General features: G+C 38.5%; 1 protein-coding gene across 1 annotated transcript in view; it reads right to left on the reverse strand.

Moving 5' to 3' along the window:
• LOC126278931 (dynein axonemal heavy chain 1-like) overlaps nt 1-16,092 on the reverse strand; it is an 825,957-nt gene that overhangs the window by 770,284 nt on the left and 39,581 nt on the right. Inside the window, 2 exon segments of the mRNA XM_049979209.1 lie at nt 3,708-3,919; nt 5,877-6,012. Of these exon segments, the coding sequence (XP_049835166.1) occupies nt 3,708-3,919; nt 5,877-6,012 (348 nt within the window).

A 16,092-nucleotide genomic window follows, 5' to 3' on the forward strand; every position in this document is an offset into this window, starting at 1 on the left:
CTCCAAGACATTCTTTAGCCACTTCTAGTACTGTGTCCCTGTACCTTGTCCATTCCTTTTCCAATGACTGTAATTGACTACATTCAACTAACTGGTACCTTTCTGAGATCGCTGTCATGTACTTGTGCCTGATTTCCTTATCCTGAAGTTTCTCCACTCTTATCCTCCTACATATGGACCTGACCTCCTGCACTTTCGGCCTCACAATCCCAATTTCACTGCAGATTAAATAATGATCAGTGTCATCAAAGAATCCCCTGAATACACATGTGTCCCCCACAGCCTTCCTGAATTCCTGATCTGTTATTATATAGTCAATGACAGATCTGGTTCCCCTGCCTTCCGAAGTATACCGGTGAATGTTCTTATGTTTAAACAAGGAGATTGTGATTACTAAGCCCATACTGGCACAGAAATCCAAGAGTTGTTTCCTGTTCCTGTTGGGCTCCATATCCTCTCCAAATTTACACATAACCTTTTCATACCCTTCTGTTCGATTTCCAATCCTGGCATTAAAATCATCTATGAGCAGAACACTGTCCTTTTCCTTTACTCTAACAACTACATCACTGAGTGCCTCATAAAAACTATCCATCTTATCTTGACCTGTCCCTTCACAATGCAAATATACTGACACAATCCTAATTTTCTTGCTAGACACTGTCAAATCTATCCACATCAATCGTTCGTTTACATACCTTATTCCAACTACGCTGGGTTCAATTTCTTTCCTGATGTAAAGCCCTACACCCCATTGTGCTATTCCTGCTTTGACTGCTGACAAGTAGACCTTGTATTCTCCCACTTCTTTCTCACCGCTTACCCGAATGTCACTAACAGCTAAAATGTCCAGCCCCATCTTACTTGCAGCCTCTGCCAGCTCTACCTTCTTCCCAGAGTAGCCCCCATTGATATTAATAGCTCCCCATCTCATTACCATTTGTTTGCCATGTCGTATCTTAGGAGTCCCTGGTTTGTCAAACTGAGATGAAATGGTCGTACGGCAAAATCCCACTTCATCACTACCTTGGCTCATGTGCCGACTATAATACTATGTTCAAACTCACTCACATCTTGATAACATGCCACTGTAGCAGCAGTAACCAATCTAACAACTGCGCCAGACACTTGTTGTCTTATAGAGGCGTTACCAACTGCAGTGCGTATTTTTCCTGCTTACATATGTCTGTATTTGAATATGCATGTTGGTACCAATTTCTTTGGTGCTTCAGTGTGTATTAGACATAATGCCAACAAATAGACCTGACTTCTTTCAGGATGACCACACTGATATCAATGACCACTGCTGTTGTAGCAACAATTATTACTGAAGTACAAAGGACAATCAAAATGAGCAGAAAGATTTAAATGTTCAGTGAACTACCAATACATAAACAGGCAGTAGTGGTATACACCATGAGGAACTTACAGATAGAGAGATGCTGAATGAAATATGTTTCACTGTCAAAATGGCAATGCATGAAGGCTTCAGTGACCACTGTAGAAGAATCTAACTAAAACACCTTGATCAAAACGTAAAGAAATTCTAGTTATACGTAAAGACTGCCAGTGGCACCGAAGTTAGTGCCAGACTTTCATGGATGACACAGGAAATAAAACTGAAGGAAGAAATGTTAAGCTCCATTGCGAAGGTAGGTACAGAAATACTGCCTTAGTTTAATTTACACACCAATCCAATGATGAGGGATTAATGTCAGTGGCATTCAGGGAAAGCTGTTATCACAAAAAAGGCTCCAATGCCCAATAGAATGAACATTATTGAGCATAGTTGGTAAAAATGGGAGCTAACTCAGTTACTAAATTCGGTATCGAATCCAATAGAGTTCCTACTGAATTCCATACAGAATTTATAGCTGAGTTAGCTCCCATTTTTACCAACCATACAGCCCTTGAACATAAAAACTGTGCCCAAGGTTAGATGGTAGGTTGAGGTAAGTTCCTATGAGACCAACCAAGGTTAGAACAATACTGGAACAATCAATGCTATGTTGGTGGAGCTCTACAGCAACAATGCACTATCATATAACAAAGTGATTAGGTGGTGCAAATTCTTGGAGTTTGTTCAAACAAATATCAACAACAAAAAATGATGTGGCAGACGATCTCTCTAAAAAAATCTGGTGTTTCAGGAGAATTGGAGGCCCATATGACATTTTGAACAGGACAAGGGTTGCTCCCCACTGTGTCCTGCAACTACTCACTCCCTTTCAAAAAGCTTGCAGAATCAAGACACCTGTGCAAATGTAGCAGCCAAGTCAGGCCAATCCAAATGACTTCATTAACCACCTAATCACGATGGATGAGTGATACAAGCAAATGTGGATTCAACATAGAATTAAAAAAAACGAGGAGTCACAACCATCAACAGATAAGGTGATGTTTAGAGTTTTTAAGTGACATAGTGTGGTGGTAAAACAAGGAGTGTCATTGTTCCACGATGTCCCACTTCATTCTTCGCAGAACACTTGTCATCTTGTCATATATGCTGTTCTTAGGGCAAATTTTTCCTCTGCCCCCCCCCCCCCCCCCCGGCCCCATCTATATTATTCTCCTGACATGGTACCTGGTGACTTTTTACTCTTCCCTCAGACGAAGAAACTATTGTGTGTCAGGCATTTACATAATGAAAATGAGGTGATTTTCAACATGGAACATTTCATAAAGAACTAAAATGCAGATATCTTCAATTAAAAGTCACTGTCAAGTCATTAACCATTGGAAGCAAAGTGTCACATTGGAGGGTGAATATGTAGAGAAGAATAAACACCATCACAAACACAGCTTTTCAAACTTTATAACTATCCTTCGTATAAATAACTTGGTGTAACAAAAGTGTGGTGACTGAATGATCACATGGTCTCATTTGTAGGTAAAGCAAGTGACTGACTTTGCTTCACTGATAGTGCACTGGGCAAAAACAGTCAGCCCACAAAGGAAATTGCTTACAAAACTATTGCATGTCCAATCTTAGAACATCACTCATGTTTGTGTGGAACCCATTTCAAATAGGACTCATAGAAGCTATCAGTTGTACACAAATAAGGGCAATATGAATAGCCACAAGTTTGATTCACAGGAGAGTGTCAATGAAATGATGAATAACCAGAGTTGGCAAATGTGTGATGATAAATATCAGTTATCCCACAAAAGATTAATTACAAGGTTTTCAAGAATCCATATTAAGAGAAGAATCTATATATACATACTTCAGTTCCCTTCGCATTGCTACTATAGGGGATGCAAAGACAAGACTAGACTAACTGCAGCATGCGCAGAGGCATTAGCAAGCCACACACAAATGAAATGACAAGAAACTCTTAAAAGTGTTTCAATGACAAATACCCTTTGCCACACACTTCCATTGATATGCATGTAGATGCAGAAATACAAATACGGACTTAGCTTTCTGGCATGCAGTACAACAGATTTAGTGAAATTTATACCCTGCTCATTATGACGTACTTGTTGACGAACTTTTACAATTAAAAATGCCAGTGTGAGCAGAAACTAGTAGTGTGTGTTTATGATGTTACCAATAAGAGAGCCCAAAAGAATTTAAAACGCTGGTGGAAAATGTCACCATCACTTCATGAAAAAATTCATTATCTTTGGAGTGCAATTTTTACAATTGTAAGAACACAGTGACCCAACACATATGAGGTTTATATAATGACTACTGTACATACATTTTCAGTAGTATGAGTCTGAGTAGATTCAAATTCTTCAAGTGGCACAAATTTTCCAAATGCAGATGTGAAGAGGTTCATATTAGCAACCTTGTCGCACTCTTCAACTATATGCAGCATAGCGTGATAGCTTTCAGGTATTGCATAGATTGTAAGCTGCGGTAAGTTACTTTTTTTACCAATAAAATCATTCATGCCAGTGCCGATGCATCCTGTAAAGTGAAAAACATGAAGTTAATGACAATGCCTGCAGTACCAATACCTAAAATATTGTGCTTGATAAACTGATTACTGTTAGCAGTGTTAGACAAATGCAGAGTGGGAGGTTCACTGTGAAAGCTTAGCACATTGATTAAAACAAGAGCTCAATTGAAATAAAATAAACAATGATTATCATACACAAAAAACTAAGCACAAACAATACATGTGTATCACAATTCTTAAAAATGACATTACTAAATCAGAAGGTATGGGTTGAGAAACAGTCACTGAAGCTATGCATATTGGCAAGTTGTAATCAGCAGTATGTTACACAACTGAGTGGTTAATTCTGCCCTTAGCCACAATTTTATAGTGGCTATACATTTAGGTGGACAGCTGGTTGATGGTTCCACTAACGTTAAGTGTTGTTGACAGACTTGTATGTGGACATGACTCCCCCTGTTCAGTATAAGTAATGGTCATCGCCAGCTTATGATCCTACTTGATGTTGGTATCTGCGGTACATCACTCAGTGTTCTGTGACACAGGTATCAGTGGAACAAATCCCAGTTCCTAGTGGTCAGTAATGATCAAGTTCACCTAGTGAAGGTTGGCAAGGGACAAAATCTGTAACACAGCAAAGTTGTCATAAGCTTAGATCAGTCCACAGTGAATACCAAAAAGAACAAAATCTTCCAACAAGTAATAATCAAACACTGTACCAAATGGTGGGGTCTGAAGGCTTTCAGAGAAAACAGGCAAGTGGCTGCACATGATTGCATGCGCATATTTTAGCACAGAATTCCACCATAGGGAGGGAGTGGGTGCTCAAGGGAGTATGGGAGATCAAATTGGCTCCAACTCCAGAGACACCTTGTTGATTCAAAGATTGATCTAAGCTACTATGTTCAATTTATAAGGGAGGTTGCAGGTGACAGTAGCGTGTGCCGGAAGTGGGTTGGGGGGTGGCAATGTTTACAACTACTTAGCCTCCCATGGCTAGTCATTATGGCCACTCTACATCATTAAAATTGGGGTGGGTTGGAGAGCATGACGATGGTGGGAGGCCGTCTAAAGCTGAGCTTCTTGTGCAAGCAATACAGTCAACTAATAATTGAGGACACCGAGTGCAGGTGCTACTCTGATATGAAGAGGTTAGCGCAGTAGAGGAATTTGTGGTAGGCTACATCAAAACAGGAAGCAATAAAGCTTTTGCTATCAGTCACTTATACACCTGTTCAGCCATCATCCAGGCTACATCAGGTATGGCTGATTTAGACCTACAGTTACTATGATTATGTCATTAGAAAGTCTTAGACAGCTCACTGGTGTATGTTAAGAACAGGAAAACACCCCATACTGAACTATGAGAGACTCCATATGCTATGTTTCGTCATTTCAAGTTTAGTTTTATCCCTGGGTTGTGATTTGTCAAGGAGACCTTTCTCTAATGAAGGCAGAACTTCTACACATACAAAGAATTCTGTTACTGCCTTGAGAATTCCATTTCCCAACAGAATCTTACAGCCCACTCAATTAAATGCAACCGTAATGAAAACACCAACAGGATAAATTCAGTTGGTTGGCTCTGACAGGAGTTGATTTTTGATATTATATATGATCTTCTATACAGAGAATTCGATAAAAGCCAAACCAAAAGATGATCAAGAAGGTTTGCTCCAAAAAATAGGTGTGCAATGATATACTAATTTTCAAAATAATATTAAAAAAGAAAAAAAAGTGTTCTGGGAAGACGTAGCCATTTGTCATTTGAACAAGCTCTATTTACTTTACTTAGTATCCAAAAATATATGCTACATAGCCAATATGGACCTAGTTATGGAATTTGATAGACCTATTAAGATTAATATCAAGAACTGCAGACTCAAACTAGCCCTACGTACTCACAGCAACAGTGTTACAAATAAAAGAACATTGTTGAAAAAATGTCTTATTTTATAGACTTACCCTTCACTGGCACAGTATACTGTTGCTGTTCTGGTGGTCTCACATAAGCATAGGTAGTTGGATATAGTTGAATAGTGTGACGAAAGCTGAGTTCACACATTGTTCTCTTGTAATCATTCCTTATTTCAAGTTCCAGCTATGACATGAAAAAGCAGAGCAAATTAAAACTCTCTCTCTCTCTCTCTCTCTCTCTCTCTCTCTCACACACACACACACACACACACACACACACACACACACACACACACACACACACACACACACAAAACAACAAGGCCAAATAATCTCTCGTAGTAAACAAAGTAAGAACACAATGTAAGTGTGAAGAATCTAAATTTACTTATTTTATGATTATGAACCAAGCTCTTAAATGAACTGCAAGAGGATGAGAGATCAATTACAGAGAGCAAAAAATTGCTTCCTTATGCATTCATTATACAATGACAAACATGTTAAGAGATGGGTTATGATGCACCCAAGCATTTTCATTGTATCTTAAAATATATAAAATACATTCCAATTTGATGACTACTTTCTTCCGGGATGCCCGATGTTCAGAGTCAAATTCAATATGTTATTAAACAGTCAAAACATTGGCAATTATCTATTTTGCAAAGTCAGGCCCAGTAGTCTAGCGGTAAGCCACTGCCTGGGAATGAAAAGGTTGTGGGATAGAATCCTGCTCAGACCACGGAATTTTCAGTCTACCATTAATCTAGCATTCACCTCTCATTGATATAAAGATTCAGCGGGAATGGAAGGGATACCAAGTTGTTGAAGTGGCATCCAACTGAGACACTTGCACCAGGCCACTGAGCTACACTGAGTTATTATTATTATTATTATTATTATTATTATTATTATTACTATCTAGGTCATCAACAACTATTTAACAGAATGCTGTTGCACTATATCAGTAGTTTCTAAGCCAGTTTTGGAATATCTCATGGTGACACATCCAGTGTGAGTGACGTAACAGTATACTTTTCCTGAAACTGTATTTAAATTTCTCTTAGATTCTCAGTGCTCTCTCACATCACAAAGTGTTGACATCTTAGTTCAGTGGATGGAGTGTTGATTTGTAATATATTTAATATGAGAATACAGAGTTTCTATGGAAATTTTATCTAAAGATTATGAGTTGGAAAGTTATCAAACTATTGCACATTGTTACCCACCCTATGTAAAAAATGCTTTGTTGCACTTCTATATTTTCACTATCTCTGTGGTTAATTTCACTACATTGTTCACCTTTTGCATGATAGTGTAGAAAGTATCATGGAACCAGCTATTTGCAAAATCCATACATTTATTTTTTTAAGCTGACTTGCATTGTCTCCGATATATTCACCTTGAAAACCTAGATCCTAAAATTTTATGTAAAATTTAATGGGATTTTTTTTGTTGATTCTAACAAAACTTGTGCAATGTGTTGTGAAATACTTTGAATTTTCAAATCTTAAATGCCACGAAAAACAATTTTCATTCCATAGCATCAGGTGTAATCCATATTTTTGCTTCACGTGGCTTAAGCAATAATATTACTGTACAGAAACATGTATCATGTGAATAAGGGAATATTTTGAGAATTTTCAGAAGTTACAAATGTTCTGCATAATATATTCATCTACATCTATATTCTGAAAAACAATGTGAATGACACTGGAGAAGGTATTTCCCAATGTACTATTTAGGAGGGCTTCTTCCTGTTCCATTTGCTTATAATGCACGTGAGAGTGCTTCAAGTCACCTATGGGATTGGTAAATACAAAATTTTGCTATATTTCTGGATTCCTCACTGAATGCTGGTTCTTGAAACATTTTGATTAGGCTTTTGAGGAACAGTTGAAGTCTATCCTTAAGAATCAGTCAATCAGGTTTTTCAACATCTGCATGACCCTCTCCAACAGGTTACACAACATGGGGGTAGAATTGCTGCCCTTCTTCGTATATGTTCAGTATTACATGTTAGTACTATATGGTGTGTGTGTCCCATGCACTTAATGTATATTTTAGGATGGGTAACACAAGTATTCTGTAAGCAATCTCCTTTGCATATTAACTGCATTTTCCTAGTGTTCTGCCAATAAGTTACCTTACTATCCCAATTTATTTATATGTATTTTAAGTCAAGGTTGGGTAATATCATGTTGTAAGAAGGTTAGCTGATTGGAGCAGTACTCCAGGAATGTGAAGACTAAATACTGTATATGAATTTTACTAGATTCCTGCAATTTTGATTTGTAATGTAAAACAATTATCTGAAAATACAGTTTCAGCTGTATCTAAAACTAGTCTGTGTTATAGTGGGATGCTAATTAATTGTAAAGATGTATTCTTATCTCTTTGAAATTGAATATGTTAAAAAAAATCTTGTAAGTTAAAATAATATTCTAGAACACCAGAACTTTAGAGCTAACATGACTACAGTGTTAGTCATGTGAGAGAGTTGAGAAGGGAGCAAGCTGAAGTGGCAGAGGGATCTTCTTTGGATGCTGTTCTTAGTGGAGTAAGATGGTGAGGTTTGGTGTCACCTATGAGCAACGTGTTAAAGTGACAGCACTGTGTCCAGTTTGCTGAGCTATAATTTAAAGCATCAGCTATTGCAATAGAATTGAGTGAACTCGTTAAACATTAGGACTGTTCAGATTAACAATTTTATGCCCTGCACATTGCTTCAGCATACATTAGTCATTGCCTGTATATGCTCAGACAGGATAGTTGTTTTTTTATTTCATTTATAGCACTGAGAGTAACATTATCATGTGTAAGGCCACTATTCAACGTAAATTTTTATCACATGTGAATAAACTGACAATGAAATCTAATAGTGTGGTTAGTCTACATTAAATCCTGAAGGTTCATTAACTTTGCTTCCATTTTTATTTAAGCACTTTAGTCGTGTATTCTTTTACATTATTCACTGACTGTTTCCTTAAGCCTCCCAAATAATCATTAGATGCATTCATAAGCACACAAAGCAACCATCACAACCTCTCAGTTAGCAGCTCAGCCACTAAATTTATGCCTGTGCGCTCATCTTCCCATGATTAGGTAGTAACAAATTAGTGTCATGTGATGATTAATTTCGTTTCACAGTTTTGTTAACATAAATCATGCAGTATGCCGCAATTGGTTTGGCTCGTCCAGTGTAGAGCAGTAATTGCATTCCATTCCATGAGTTACTTAGGGATTGGATGTCCAAACAAATTGTCTAGGCCTCTGGACACACAATACAGTGGAGATGCTGAATCACAGACAGGCACAACAAAAAGACTGCAAAACAAATAAGCTGCCTCAGCAGCCAGAGAAATTGGTCATGTGTGAGTAAGTAGTGTTTGCATGAATATGTGTATGTTGTCTAATTCAGAAGGAAGTCTTTTGACCAAAAACTTACCTGTTAACAGTCTTTTTGTTGTGCCTGTATGCAACTCAACATCTCCACTATATGGTGAGTAGCATCTTTCGATAATGTTGTTTTTTATAATTAAAATTATATTATTACTGTAGTAGTACCAACCATACCACCATATTACACCCACAAACTTTCATTTCAGATCACCTGCAGTTCACACAACACAAACACCATCACTATAATCAAGCACAAAACTACTTCAGTGGGACAATACAGGTCACCAAATTTCTTGTGGTGCTCACCAGGTTACAAGGCTCATGGATAGCCCAATCAATGCTGGATACTGTATGACTTGCAATGTAGCATGGTGGATTCTCCACACCTGCTATGTCTTTGACTGCTGCTAATAACTATTTTTTCCTTTCTCTAATTCTTTATTTTTAATACTGTTTTATAAGTAACATGTGGCATAAGTACTGATATTCCAGAAGCACAATTATGCTTTTCTCCATATATATTTATTATTGTTTATTCTTCAAACTACACTGATTTCGCTGATACCATTAGTTTGGCTATAGAGCATGATGATTCAGTTATGGTTAATTAAACCTAGCACTACAGTTCAGTATGTGAAAATTTTGTGAGCTAATCAGTACAATTCCATGTAGAAACATATGCCACTGTACAGATAAGCACTCCAACTTTCCAGTAGCATCTTTTCACTTATATGGAACTAATTATCTTATGAAATAATTAAACTAAGTTCACAAGCAGCCCCATTTCCCATTGCAGAGTTCTTCACTGTTAGGTTTTGATCCTCAGCTACATACTTTTGTTACTCTAATTTTTCTGGACAAAATGACGTACAGCATTGGTTAACTAACTCACTACATAATAATCATGTTAATTTATTAAAATCTGCATCATAAAGGTAAACCAGGGGATCCACACTGTATAAAAATAATAGTGTCAATGTATATTTCTGAATTTGTGACCAATAAACTTTTTTTATAAACCAAAATCACTTTAGTTCTTGTAGTTCATCAAAAACAGTGAAATCCAGCCTAGCTGATTTTCAATGCATAATGTAATTTAGGAAATAAGTTCATTCTTACTCCTGTCTATAAGTTACCAAACTTTGCTCAGAACCAGCAGTTTGCAGTTTGAAAGCTCACAAATTTGGGTGAGCTTTCAGCACTGAGTCAAACCACTACTATGCACATGCAGCACGAGAAAATATGCGCACCAAAAACTTCGAACTCAAGAACTTTAATATTTAGTAACTTTTGAATGTTTTCTGTAACCTAAATCAACAAACATTTTTACTAAACTATGCTTATTACGTGGTATGGCTGATTACTGTCAATGAAATTAGTGATTTTTTGACAGGAAAGTTCATTATGGACAGGCTTAATTAAATTACCACATAGTATTTTTTCTCTAATAAATTACTACAGGACTGTGTCAAGTGTGAAATGTAATATTTTAACGTAGATATGAACTTTATTTTCTGACACAAAAGGACAATTAGCTTCACCACTCTAATTGTACAAGTTGGTGTCTTTCAGTGTGCTAATATTATGAAAATAGTCGACAAACTACTAGTCACTGTTCGTAATAATTCAGCTTAGTGAAGAATAAATGTGTGTTAATGCAATTCAAATTATTGTGTCATTTACATTCTTGAGCAAATTCTTGCACTCCTTTAGACTTTCTATTTTGGGGTGATCAGAAGTTTGTGTTACTGAGGAGAGACTACAAAAATCGGGCAATATTGCAGCAGACTGGAGGCTAGAGAACAGATGAAGCCAACACTGTCAGCTGAAGAGCCACAGGTGTGATTGCAATGACTGCTGTGAAGCTGTCATGGAACTGATGGCATGACAACCCTTCTGGTGTGGTGAGTGCCTTCTGGTGTGATAGGTGAAAATTTTCTGACTACTAAAATTCTTGTTTATAGTAACTGTAATCAGAGGATTTAACAGTTGCTCATCAACTAATCATATCATCTTCATTTGCAGTATGGTATAGTTACCTTCAGCACTGCTGTTCAATCTTGACTATTAACTAATGTTGTTAAGAATAACCACACCACTTACTGAGAATTCTTCCCATGAAAAGTGTTAATTTCTTCTTCTTGTCGAATTCTTGCCAGCTGTCCAGCATAGAAATGTTCTGATTCTGTACTTCGTCATGAAAATGAGGTGTTGTTTCACACATTACATATTGCACAAATGCAGAATAACCATGTATGTTAATGCAACATCTGTGCTTAAAGCTGAAAAGATCTCCCACAGATCTTAATTTTCCAATGAACGATGAATAGGCCTTTTCTGTTGACATCAATATACTGACCAAATCATTACAGTAGCCAAACATCTTACTCAATACCTTATGATAAAACGAGCTGTATCAGTACATGTGCTGAATAAAATTTCCAAATTTACTAGGATTGTTCATATAAACTGGGTCATTTAAATAATGGACTGAAAATTTAGGTATATGTTATCACCTTCATGAACAATGGTTTGGCGACATGCATATGTTTAATATGGTTATGTGGAACTTCGTAGTGTGTGGGAAACAGAGGAGGTAAGCAGATGTTTGTATTTAAATATGTATGTTTTTGTTTCTAGTTGTCTTAATTAACTTCAATTGAAAGCAATGCACAATGGATATATGATGACTGCAGCAAGGGTTAACATAGCGTGATCACTGGGAGTCGTGTGTCTGCTTATCATAGCAATCACTTATTTGAGAATTTTATGGTATTTTGTCAGATGGTTTCGCTAGTGGTAGATGCACAAGATTGCTGGCTGTACCTATGTAGCCTGAAGAGGGACTGCAGTAATGCTAATACAACAGATAGGGCATCTCTACTTGATAGAAACAATGAACTACACACAGAAACACAGTGAAGGGATGTTAATTACAATGAGAAGTACAAGCATGGATGCAGCAGAGTTGACAATAATACACTGCAAGCCCACCGATGAGATATGAGTATTATACGGTCCACTCACATTAATGTAACCACCTGTCAAAAGCCTGAGTAACCAGCTTTTACAGTGAAGACCGCTCTGAGACATGCACGAAGAGAGTCCATACCATTCTGGAAGTTAACAACGGAGCCATGCTGACTCCAGTGCCATGGCCAGCTGCACTAGGTTTCTAGGTTGAGGATCCACAGCATGAACAATCCGATTCTCAATAGGATTTAAATCTGGGGAGTTTGGTGGCCTGGGGGTATGGTAAACTCATCCTGGTGCGACTGGGACCATGCACATACACTTCGAGCTCTGTGTCAAATTGCATTGTCCTGCTGGTAGACATTACTCAGGAAAAAAAAAGTGTCTCGTGCTGGTAGATCATGCTGAGGAAAAATGAACTCAATGCACGGGTGGATACGGTCCCCAAGGTTTGAAGTAAACCTCCATTGATCCACTGTGCCTTTCAGAATGATGTGATCAAATAGGCAATGCCACAAAAACACTCCACAGACCATAACACTCACTTCTCCAGGCTGTCACCTCAAATTTCAGACTTTCGCACCATACACAACAAAGGTTATATGTCCGACAGAGCATAAAACATGATTCATCTGAAAATGCCCTCTTCTGCCACTCAGCTGATATCCAGTTGTGATATTCACATGCAAATTACAGTCTTCATCATTGAACAGCAGTCAGTATGAGTGCATAAAGCAGATACCTGTTGCGGAGACCCATATGCAGCAACGCTCACTGAACAGTTCTCGAGAAGACACTGCTGGTCTGGTAGCCCCTTGGTTCATCTGAGTGGTCACATGCTCAAACGTCACACATCTACTTGCTTGCACTCATGTCCACAGCCATTGTTCACAACTGTCATCTATGGCCTGTGGTGCACCACAATTTCCTCAGCACCGATTTGGGATAGTATAATTTTGCAACACATGATATTCTTGAACCACAGTGACAAGCAAACAATTTAGAAACTTAGCTGCTTCAGAAATCCTTCCACCTTTGGCCCGATAGCCAATGATCGTGCCCTTTTGGATGTAAAATAAATCACTCTGTTCCTGCAGTATGCGAACCCCTGCAGATTTCCACATCACTGATATGATTTGTTTAACCCTCCATAGCTAGTGCTGCCACTGCTTATCTGTGAACGGTCATTGCACATTAACATCAAACATAGGTGGTGGTCACATTAATGTAACTGGAACATATAATACTCATGCTGAACAATCCACAACACAGATGATAACAAATGGTTTGGTACTACAAGTACGCATGTAAAGAAATTGACATTAAACACCTGAAGACTGGTGCTACTCTGTGTCATATGAAGCAAGCTAATATTACACAAACTGGAGTTGTGTGAAGTACAGACAGCAGTTCTTATAAACATACTGATCAAAGGATGGAAAATTTAACTGAGTAATATATGGCTGGCATCTTGCTGTACAGTGGCCAGGCCAGACAGGAAAGTCAGGGGCCACAGCAAGCTGAACACAGAGATGAGTAAGTACCTGACACGCCTGAAAGCAGAAATTGCCTCGATTTCTGCATGGCAGAAATGAGGGAAACTGAGCAAGCACATGGTGATGGATGCTGAGCTGCATAGCGAGGTTACATACATTCACTGAAAACAGTGAAATCAGTTCCAGCAGAGTTACAAAAGCCAGCCAGAGTGGCCGAGTGAAACTAGGTGCTACAGACTGTAGCCGCGCAACCGCTGCGGTCGCAGGTTCGAATACTGCCTCGGGCATGGATGTGTGTGATGTCCTTAGATTAGTTAGGTTTAAGTAGTTCTAAGTTCTAAGGGACTAATGACCTCATAAGTTAAGTTCCATAGTGCTCACAGCCATTTGAACCAGTTACAAAAAATCTAATGACAAAGTTGGCCGTCCAGGTCTGCCGAGCACTTTTGGCAAATGGGCTGCACTCATCCCTTGTGAGGCCAATTTAGGGGCTGCTCGATTGCTAAGTAGTGGCTCCAGTCGCAAAAACTGACAACAGCCGGGAGAGCAGTATGCTGACCACATGCTCCACCACATCTGCATCCAGTGACGTCTATTGGCTGTCCATGGTCAGTTGGTACCACTGGGCCTTCTGAGGCCTGCTGGGGCAGTTTTAGTTTAGAGTTGTACAATAAACATTAACAAAGTTTGTAACATTTATATGTGAAATGTCCTGCAACAACATGTACTCTCTCAAAGCTACCTGGTGTCTATTGTGCCAGAAGACAGGCAGCTCGGGCCTTTGCAATTAGTTCTTCATCCGTTTATAAAGTAGTTTCCTATACCAACAACTTGATGAAACCCCAGAGGAAAAAGTCCCGAGGTGTGAGAGTCAGTGATTGTGCTGCCACGGAAGAGGCCATCCCTTTTCCACCTAACGACAAGGGTGCATGTCGTACAGGTGCTTGCAGAGATTAACATTAAAGTGGGCTGGTGCACCGTCAAGTTGAAACTGTATCCTTTCACAGACAACAAAGGTATAGTCTCCAACAACTGCAACACCATAACTTGCAGAAACACCAGGTAACATGGACCAGTCAAATGGGGAAGCAGCAAATAAGGACCTATCAGATGATCTTGGACAATGTGATGTCCACTGTGTACGTCCATGTGTTGTTGTGGTGGTCTTCAGTCCAGAGACTGGTTTGATGCAGCTCTCCATGCTACTCTATCCTGTGCAAGCTTCTTCATCTCCCAATATGTACTGCAACCTACATCCTTCTGAATCTGCTTAGTGTATTCATCTCTTGGTCTCCCTCTACGATTTTTACCCTCCACGCTGCCCTCCAATGCTAAATTTGTGATCCCTTGATGCCTCAAAACATGTCCTACCAACCGGTCTCTTCTTTTTGTCAAGTTATGCTACAAACTCTTCTCCCCAATTCTATTCAATACGTCCTCATTAGTTATGTGATCTGCCCATCTAATCTTCAGCATTCTTCTGTAGCACCACATTTCGAAAGCTTCTATTCTCTTCTTGTCCAAACTATTTATCTTCCATGTTTCACTTCCATACATGGCTACACACCATACAAATACTTTCAGAAACGACTTCCTGACACTTAAATCTATACTCAATGTTAACAAATTTCTCTTCTTCAGAAATGCTTTCCTTGCAACTGCCAGTCTACATTTTACATCCTCTCTACTTCGACCATCATCAGTTATTTTACTCCACAAATAGCAAAACTCATTTACTACTTTAAGTGTCTCATTCCCAAATCTAATTCCCTCAACATCACCCGACTTAATTCAACTACATTCCATTATCCTCATTTTGCTTTTGTTGATTTTCATCTTATATCCTCCTTTCAAGACACTGTCCATTCCGTTCAACTGCTCTTCCAAATCCTTTGCTGTCTCTAACAGAATTACAATATCATCGGCGAACCTTAAAGTTTTTATTTCTTCTCCATGAATTTTAATACCTGTTCGAATTTTTCTTTTGTTTCCTTTACTGCTTGCTTAATATACAGATTGAATAACACCGGGGATAGGCTACACCCATGTCTCACTCCCTTCCCCACCATTGCTTCCCTTTCATGTCCCTCGACTCTTATAACTGCAATCTGGTTTCTGTACAGAATGTAAATAGCCTTTCGCTCCCTGTATTTTACCCTTGCCACCTTTAGAATTTGAAAGAGAGTATTCCAATCAACAATGCCAAAAGCTTTCTCGAAGTCTACAAATGCTAGAAACGTAGGTTTGCCCTTCCTTAATCTATCTTCTAAGATAAGTTGTAGGGTCAGTATTGCCTCACGTGTTCCAATATTTCTACGGAATCCAAACTGATCTTCCCCGAAATCGGCTTCTACCAGTTTTTCCATTCATCTGTAAAGAATTTGCATCAGTATTTT

The sequence above is a fragment of the Schistocerca gregaria genome, chromosome 6, assembly GCF_023897955.1.
Source record: "Schistocerca gregaria isolate iqSchGreg1 chromosome 6, iqSchGreg1.2, whole genome shotgun sequence".
Taxonomy (NCBI): Eukaryota; Metazoa; Arthropoda; class Insecta; order Orthoptera; family Acrididae; genus Schistocerca; species Schistocerca gregaria.